Source organism: Molothrus ater, chromosome 17 (genome assembly GCF_012460135.2).
Source record: "Molothrus ater isolate BHLD 08-10-18 breed brown headed cowbird chromosome 17, BPBGC_Mater_1.1, whole genome shotgun sequence".
NCBI lineage: Eukaryota > Metazoa > Chordata > Aves > Passeriformes > Icteridae > Molothrus > Molothrus ater.
In genome coordinates this window covers 14,612,003-14,620,840 of record NC_050494.2, presented here as the reverse complement: position 1 = coordinate 14,620,840, position 8,838 = coordinate 14,612,003, and the positions used below count along the sequence as shown (strand labels likewise).

The 8,838-nt window shown below is 57.9% G+C and overlaps 1 protein-coding gene across 1 annotated transcript; it reads right to left on the bottom strand.

The window, feature by feature from the left end:
* Positions 1 to 365: 365 nt before the first annotated feature.
* LOC118694714 (opsin-5-like) lies at positions 366 to 8,636 on the bottom strand. The gene is made up of 6 exons (XM_036395899.2): positions 8,465 to 8,636; positions 5,842 to 5,929; positions 4,354 to 4,516; positions 3,722 to 3,849; positions 2,642 to 2,985; positions 366 to 902 (listed from the first exon to the last, which is right to left on the bottom strand). The coding sequence occupies exons 2-6, from the start codon at positions 5,927 to 5,929 to the stop codon at positions 366 to 368; spliced, it is 1,260 nt and encodes a 419-aa protein (XP_036251792.1). The 5' UTR covers positions 8,465 to 8,636.
* Between the last annotated feature and the right edge of the window lie 202 nt (positions 8,637 to 8,838).

Below are 8,838 nucleotides of genomic sequence, written 5' to 3'. Positions count from 1 at the left end.
GGCCTCCAGCCTGCCCTGCTAGGCTAGGCACAATTTTTAAGACAACCAAGTTCCTACTTGGCCATCAGAGCACCAGGTTGGAAAAACAAGGGCCAAGGGCCCAGAGAACAAACTGCAGGAGAGACTGTACCCTGGGCTGCCCCCTGGGCACCTCTCAGGCACTGGGGTCTATTTGTGTTCTTGTTCTTCCAAGTGCAAACACCAGGCCCAGAGCTGCAGGAGCCAAACCAGAGGGGTTGGTCTGACATCTTCATGTCACTTCAGGTGTGGAACGTCTGGGACCCACTGGGCACGGGGGTGAGAGAATGCAGCCCTTGGGTTTGTGTACAACTGCTCTGCTAGGACAGAGCTGGGCAGGGCTGGGCTCAGAGCAGGTCCTTGGCGATGGCCGAGGGCAGGGCCTCCCCTGCCACGCTGGCAGTGCCCAGGCCCGACCACGTCCGGGTGAGCAGCACCATCACCTGCACCGTGCTCCTGAGCCCCGGCTGCCCCGCGGCTCCGCCGGCCAGCACGGCCAGGGCCCCGCGCGGGGCAGAGCTGCCGGGCAGCCGGGGGGCAGCGCAGCACCTGGGGCAGGTACTGAAACACTCGGGAACATCCCTGCAGCTCCTGCAGCCCCGGGCCGGGCCGCGCTGGAGCGTGGTGCCCCGGCAGCCGCAGCACAGGAGGGTGCGCAGGGCCTGCAGGAGAGGAACCCTGTCCCAGGAGAGGAACCTGTGGAAGCTGGGCTTGAGCAGCAGGCACACCAGCGGGTTGTAGAGCGTCGAGGACTTGGCAGAGACGGCCGAGAGCACGAAGGCCAGCACTGGCACCTGGCTGGTGTCCCCGAGCAGGGCCCACAGCGCCAGCACGGCGTAGGGAGTCCAGGCAGCCAGGAACCCCAGGCACACAGCGATGCTCAGCTGGAGAAGGAGCAGAGGCAGATGGGGACACCCTGAGCCTCCTGCAGCATTCGGGGGACACTGACACCCCCCAAACACAGCCACATGCAGCAGGACCCTGAGCAGCCCTCACATCCCCAGGGTAAGGTGCTCAGCCTTCTGGACCTGTACTGGAATGTCAGAGAACAGGGCAGCAACTCAGCACAGCCCATGAATAGACCTGGGCTTCAGGCCACTCACGCCCTGCCCCACCTGGGGAATTGGGAACAGCCTCTGCCTGCTGTGGCACATGGGTACAAAGGACACAGTGACCTGGTGGGACCAGCTCAGCTTTTGGCAGCACTGCAAATCCCTCCAGCAACCTGTGTGGCTTGGGGGGCTTGGAAATGGGCTGTGCTCAGTCGCCCTCCCCTGAATGGCTGTGGCTGTTTCCTTTGAAGCCAGGCTTGCAAGTTGTTTTCTTTCATGCTGTGTTTTTAAAAGGTTATTTGGGGTTTTTTTACATATTCTTGGTAAATTATAGTATTAGCTTGTAGTCTGGGGAACAATGACTCATGCAAGCTCCTTTATGATCTTTTCCAATGTAATTTAAAATAAAAACTCCTCCACCTGATGACTTTAAATGAGGAGCAATGTGTTGTTACCCACACTGACACAGACACCTGGAGAATTCATCAGGAACAGCAGACGCCGGGCAGGAGGGGCCCTGCTCTTCACCTGCCCATGGGCAGTGGGCTGGACAGGGCACCCCGTATCCCCACAGCCTCCCGTTCCCGTACCCTGAGGAGCAGCCCCGTTCCTGTACCCTGAGGAGCAGCCCCATTCCCGTTCCTGTACCCCGAGGAGCAGCCCCATTTCCCGTACCCGGAGGAGCAGCCCCATTCCCGTTCCTGTACCATGAGGAGCAGCCCCATTCCCGTTCCTGTACCATGAGGAGCAGCCCCGTTCCTGTACCATGAGGAGCAGCCCCGTTTCCCCATACCCGGAGGAGCAGCCCCATTCCCGTTCCTGTACCATGAGGAGCAGCCCCATTCCCATACCCTGAGGAGCAGCCCCATTTCCCCATACCCTGAGGAGCAGCCCCATTCCCGTTCCTGTACCATGAGGAGCAGCCCCGTTTCCCCATACCCTGAGGAGCAGCCCCGTTTCCCGTTCCCGTTCCCTGAGGAGCAGCCCCGTTTCCCCATACCCTGAGGAGCAGCCCCGTTTCCCGTTCCCGTTCCCTGAGGAGCAGCCCCGTTTCCCCATACCCGGAGGAGCAGCCCCATTCCCGTTCCTGTATCATGAGGAGCAGCCCCATTCCCATACCCTGAGGAGCAGCCCCATTCCCGTTCCTGTACCCCGAGGAGCAGCCCCCGTTTCCCCATACCCTGAGGAGCAGCCCCATTCCCATACCCAGAGGAGCAGCCCCGTTTCCCCATACCCGGAGGAGCAGCCCCATTCCCGTTCCTGTACCATGAGGAGCAGCCCCATTCCCGTTCCTGTACCCTGAGGAGCAGCCCCATTCCCATACCCAGAGGAGCAGCCCCGTTTCCCCATACCCGGAGGAGCAGCCCCATTCCCATACCCAGAGGAGCAGCCCCGTTTCCCCATACCCGGAGGAGCAGCCCCATTCCCATACCATGAGGAGCAGCCCCGTTTCCCGTACCCTGAGGAGCAGCCCCATTCCCATACCCTGAGGAGCAGCCCCATTCCCATACCCGGAGGAGCAGCCCCATTCCCGTTCCTGTACCCCGAGGAGCAGCCCCGTTTCCCCATACCCGGAGGAGCAGCCCGTGCAGGCCGCGCAGGCCGCGGTTCCCGTGCCGGGGGGACGTGTGCCTGTGCCGCCTCAGGGCTCTGTGCGATGCCCACACCGTCCACAGGATCAGCGCGTAGGAGGCCAGGATGAGCAGGCAGGGCAGCAGGTAGCAGCAGATGAGGAGGGCGAGGATGTAGAGCGTGGCCTCCGTGCTGGAGGGCTCCCAGGTGATGCAGCAGGCTGTCCCGTAGGGCTCGGGGCCGTAGCTGCCCCAGCGGGCCAGGGGCGCGGCGGCGAAGGCCAGGGCGTAGGCCCACACGGCCAGCAGCAGCCCCGCAGCGTGGCCGTGCGAGAACCTGCTCCCTGGCGGTGGGGAGGCTCCCGTGGGCCAGGGGCAGCGGACAGGGAGCTGCCCCCGAGGTACACACTGCCCACAGGAGCCAGGGAGACTCTGGGGTCCGCCACGGGGCCAGGCACGGCCCCTGCGGCCTGCCGAGCACTGCTGGCAGCTCCCGTGCTCAGTGCGCCATGCAGGCATCCTCCAGGCCACCCAGACCCTGCCATGGCCCCTCCAAGGCACCCAGACCCTGCTATGGCTTCTCCAGGCCACCCAGACCCTGCCATGGCCCCTCCAAGGCCACCCAGACCCTGCCATGGCCCCTCCAAGGCCACCCAGACCCTGCCATGGCCAGCGCTCCTTCAGGAGCCTATGGCTCTCCCACCAGGGAAAGCAGCTCTTGCTGCTCTGCCAGAGTTTGTGGCTTCCCAGCTGCAGTCTGCTCTAGCCTAAGCTCAAGTCTGTGTGTGGACATTCAAAAACCTGCAATGTGCTGTGATACAGCCACACAGATGTGGCACTTGGGGACATGGTTTAGTGCTGGACTTGGAAGTGCTGTGGTAACAGCTGGACTCAATGATCTTATAATATTTTCCAGCCTAAACTTGTTTCTGTGATTCTGTGACTAAATATTGACTGGGAATAGGTTGCCCTGGGGCAAAGCTTTCCCTGAAGAGGTGGATCTGGCGCATTAAAAGGAAAAGGGCCCTGTTAAGGGAGAGGGGTGTGAGTGAGGATCAGATGACACGTCCCAGCACCTACCATATGCCGGGTAGCAGACCTTGAGGCAGCAGACCGTGCTGAGCACCGTCAGGCTGGCCAGGCTGCTCAGCCCGAACAGGACCCTGCAGAAGGCGTAGAGCGTGCACACAGCCTGGTCAAAGAGCCACCTGCAAGGAGAGCCTGCCGTGAGCCCGTCCCTCCCCGACAGCCCTGCCCCCGGCTGCACTGGAGGCTTCTCCGTGTGGGAGTTTCCCGGCGGCTGCTCCCATTCCTGCAGCAGAGCTGGGCACGTGTGGGGAGGTTCCAACGGGCTGCACAGGTACCAGCACCTGACCAGACACGTGGGCATGACCTCGCCCCTGAGTTGTTCCCTGAGCACCCCAAAGATGCACATGGGGGGAGCTGGGGGTGCAGGAGCTGCCCTGACCCACAGCAGCTCCCACCCCTGCAGTGCCAGCTTGGACAGCCACCACCAGAGCCCTTTGGAGGCAGGTCTGTGTGAGGACCTGGAGGGACAGGGAGCACAAAGCACGCACTGTGGGATGGCTGGCAGGGAGCTCACGTGTGCCCCTGTGCCACCCTGAGTCCCTCTGCACTGCCAGGCATCTCCTGGCTCCCAGACAGTCTGCAAACCGGGCCACTGGCCAGTGCAGAGCTGCTCCAGGAGGTACCTGTGTGCAAAGAAGGAGGAGGTGGCCAAGGGGAAGAGCGTCACCGTCGTGCTCAGGTCACTGATGGCCAGGTTGACGATGAAGAGCTCGGCAGGTTTCAGCAGGGACCTCTTCTGATGGGCCACCAGCAGCAGCAGGGAGTTCCCAGCCAGGGACATGATGCCTGTGGAGGAGGCAGAGAATGGTGCTGAGTGTGACAGAGCCGGGAAAGGAACCAGGAGCATCCTGAGGTGTTTGGAAGGAAACACTGCAGAAGTCTACAGAGGGTGGAGAGGGCTCCAGGCTTCCCTCTCTGGGGTGGGCTGAGCAGGGGAGCCCACGGGACCCACAGAGCTCTGTGAGCACATCTGCAGCTCCTTTACATTGGATTGGATGCCTTCCCCTTCCTGAGATCTTACAGAGGCGTTTGGTGGGAGGGCAGAGATGGGGTGAGACTGCAGAGGGCTCCGGGTGCAGGATCTGGCCACAGTCACTTGCTGCAGCTGGAAGGAGCAAGGGACACTTCCTCCCAGCTAGATAAATAATAGGAGCTCTGTGAGACTGCTCCTCTGATGTGGGGCCAGGGAGCTGGGCCCCTTGGCCTTCCTAATTTCTTCCTGGCAATGTCACTCCTGTGAGTCTGCACTGTCCCATATCATGGGAACAAAATAAACAAGAAGAAAGGCATTATGAAGATCAAGGAAAATCCAGACTAAACAAAAGGAGGCCCTTTGTTTGCTATTAGTGTATTTAAATCAACAGTGGTGATTTAAGTTTTATAATAAAGGCTTTCTCTTTTTCATTACATAATTGTGATTTCATGGAAAAGAGGTTTCAGTGTCCTCAGAAGGGGAATCTTTGCTGCTTTTGGGGCAGGTTGAGCAGGATAAGAGTTCCTCCCTAGTGGATTATACTGCAAATTAATTCTCATGGTAAGAACCCGCTTCCAAAGCCACTGAATGGCCAACACTAAGTTCCCCTCAGGGAACAGGACTCCCACATGGAATCTGGGCAAATCCAGAGCTCTGGAGGCTTTGGAGTCACTGGAGAGCAGAGTATTGAGATGTTTATCCTTCTTCCCAGCCTTAGAAGGCATTTTTTCCCACAGAGCAAGTCTCACATCTGTGCTAAGTACACTTTATTAGCTTTTCCAAGTCCTGCTGAAATCAAGGGCCAGCTCGAGCTCCAAATCCCCTTCAGTGGACCTGAAGCTGGTGGTACCAGCAGAGCCCTTGCCTGTCTCACCTCAGGTGGCTGTGGGAGCAGTTACTGGAAGTTTCTCGAAGTTATTCAACTTTTCAAATATTTAAAACTATAACAGGCACTTGAAATTCACTTGAGAGGGAAACGCAGTCACCAGACCATACTTTTGGGTAACATGGGAAGGTCAGTTTAATTAATCTGCTAATGACTGGATGCTTCTGGAAGCACCAGTGACTGAAAAGGCCTGACTGACTCTGGCAGGCAGCTGGGCAGGGACATGGGGATCAAGAGGCCATCTTTCCTTACCAAAGACTAAATAGAGAGTGCCAAAAATCAGGTCTTCTCTCTCCGATAAGGTGGACGTGAACACTGAGGTGTTGGATGCATTTCCCATCTGTAAAGCAAGACACACATGGAAGTGAGAGTGAGTTCCGGCTGATGAGGAGTGCCCAGCTCCTTCAGATCCCCAGAGGCCATGGTGGCACATTCCTGGCCAGCAGGATCCTCTGGCCAACACTGCCTGCAGCACTGAGCAGCCTGCGATGGGATCAGGCCACTAATCCCACTTGACTGTCATTCCTTCAGCCACAGATTTCACTGATGAGCATCAGCCTTTGCATGGTGGTTCTCTGGGCAAGTCCTGGCCTTGTGTGACTGCAGCAGGCACGGCGTGTTTGGCCCTGTTTGGACACAGGGACTGGCTGCTTGGAGCAGCCCAGAACACCCCTGAGCTGGCAGCTCCCAGGGGTGGTGGATGGCATCAGGACACAGTGCCAGTGGTGGAAGGGGGCTCTGGGCTCATCTCCTCCCCACCCTGGATGCTCAATGCTTCACAGCCCAGTGGAAATGATCTTCTTTACACTCCTGTGCTTTTCAGAGTGTCTGTGTGCAGGGACGGGTGATTTATATCTCCCTGTACAGACCGAGTGACTCTGAACATGAGAATGATGTTCTTCATTAACCTAATTGGAAACAACCTTCATTTAGAGCTGAGCAAATCACTCCTGAATTTCTCATAATGCACAGTTCTCCCCTAGGCCATAGCTGATCTTCCTCAAGAGCCTTTGGAAGCAGCCAAGCTGAACACAGCACATGCACATCACCTCTCCAAGAGGCCTTAGCAAAGCATCTGTGTATTCAGAACACAGAGCCAGGGGAAAAGGAGGGACTGTGGCCACACAGCTGCATTGGTGATGAGACAGGGCAAGGCCCAGCATACACAGTCTGGAAGGAATTGCTCCTGCTCCTCGGCACACATGCAGCAAAGGAGACAACTGGCAAAGCTTGTAGGATTTGATTTCCTTCAGATCCCTGGCAGGTCTCCATCCTGCAGTACATCAGGGGAGCTGCAAGTGTCCTGTGAGATCAGGCTGGCAAAAAGGACCAATAATCACAGGAGAGGAATTTCTATTTCTGACATATTACAATAAACCCTATTTTTATGATTGTGCTTGAGCTGCCTGTGAAGCACACCTCTCTCATTCTAATACAGAACTGATGAAAATGCATCTCTTGCTCTGGACAAGGTGCTGACGTCACTGACACATAGATGATAAATCAGTTTTATAGAAACATGGAGAGCGCTCCCTTTTATGTCCAAAAGTAAATCATAAATTGGATCCTCCCATCAAGGTGCTCTCTCAGGTGGGCGTGTGGTGGGGGATGCCTGCACAGGTACATCCTTCAGTGGAGAGCCACAAACTGCAGAAATATCAGCACAGGTACCAAACACATCCACAATGATTTCTGACAGAAACAGCTGCAGGAGTTTTCTTCCAACTCTGAAATATTCCAAACACATGACTGTGCTCAGTCAAGACTAAATCTGTGACTCCTCTGGGAGGGATTCAGCCCAGACTGTCCTTGGGGATGCAGCCAGCACTGAGCAGCCCTTCAACATCAAACTGCTGAGCCACGTAGTCTCTGGGTGCACAGAGCTGCTGAATTTGATTTAAGCTCCATTGCTCAGACGGTGTTCTGAGAAGAGACAGACTGTGAAAGCTCCTTTCCCCTCAATTTAATCAGACTTCAAAATGAGATGAAGTTTTCCAAGCAGCTGCTGTCACAGGTACATTACCAGGAAACCCTTGTATTTTACATGCCAGCCCTTATTCCTGTGTTCACAGGAAGAATCAAACCTAAACCCAAACCCACACCCCACGTCTGTGTCTGGCACCTGGGAGGACACTGGCATGGCTGGACTGGCCTGATCACATGCACTCTGTCTGCATGGAAAATCCTGCTTTCATTTTGTGTGATTGTCAGCTTTGCCCTTTTCTCCTCCCGGCTTGAACAGTTGCTTTCCTTCAGCAAATGTGCTACAAAGCCAGAGTCTGCCTTGGAGAGGAGGAAGAAACCTGATGAGCCTGGAAACTCTCCTGACCTCCAGACTCTTTCAATAGTCAACGGCAGGAATCAATTTCTGCAATTCCTAGCACAGGGGAAGCTCAGACACTGTTGCCTACCTAGCAAACAGCGCAGGCTTTAGAAAGTCACAGAATAGCAGAAGTGCACAGCTCAGGAAAGAAATCACAGAGTTCTCCTGTGCTAGGGCTGCCCATCCCCACTGGCTACTGACAGTAAAATCTGCTTTCTGCCTCGGTTACCCACCCGGGACTCCTGCAAGCCCCTTTCAGGGCAGTTCAACCCTGCTCGCACACCCCAAAGCGTGTCTGTCACTCGCTCACACACACCACCGGTGCCCGGGGCAGGCCGGGACACACAGCCCGGACCGCCACTGCCGCCCCCGGCTCCGTCCCCGCAGCCCCGGGCCACGCACGGGGCTCCCAGCCCTGCTGCACCCGGGGACACCCGCGGGGACCCGTGTGCTGCCCACAGCCGGGGGTGCTCGGGGCACGGCGTTCCTCCGGGACAGCGCCTCGCCTTCCTCGGAGGAGTCCCCGCTCCTCTGCCCGCGACAGCCGCTTACCGGGGCTCCGCGGGGCGCCGGGGCTCCGCCACTCGCTCAGCACCACCGGCGACGGACAGCTCCGCTGGGCACCGCGCTGGACCGTCCGCGCCGCGCTCTGTCCTGTCCGCACCGCTCCGTGCTGTCCTGTTCTGTCCGCACCGCTCCGTGCTGTCCTGTTCTGTCCGCACCGCTCCGTGCTGTCCTGTTCTGTCCGCACCGCTCCGTTCTGTCCGCACCGCTCCGTGCTGTCCTGTTCTGTCCGCACCGCTCCGTTCTGTCCGCACCGCTCCGTGCTGTCCTGTTCTGTCCGCACCGCTCCGTTCTGTCCTGCCCGCACCGTGCTGTTCTCCCGCACCGCTCCGTTCTGCCCGCACCGCGCTGTGTCCCTCCCG

What these genes read in the sequence shown, in the direction of transcription:
- LOC118694714 (XM_036395899.2), bottom strand. Translation starts at nt 5,929, where the DNA reads ATGGGAAATGCATCCAACACCTCAGTGTTCACGTCCACCTTATCGGAG. An exon ending in CACTCTCTATTTAGTCTTTG is followed by an intron (nt 4,517 to 5,841) that starts GTAAGGAAAGAT and finishes CCTCCTCCACAG; the next exon opens with GCATCATGTCCCTGGCTGGG. An exon ending in TCCTCCTTCTTTGCACACAG is followed by an intron (nt 3,850 to 4,353) that starts GTACCTCCTGGA and finishes CTCTCCTTGCAG; the next exon opens with GTGGCTCTTTGACCAGGCTG.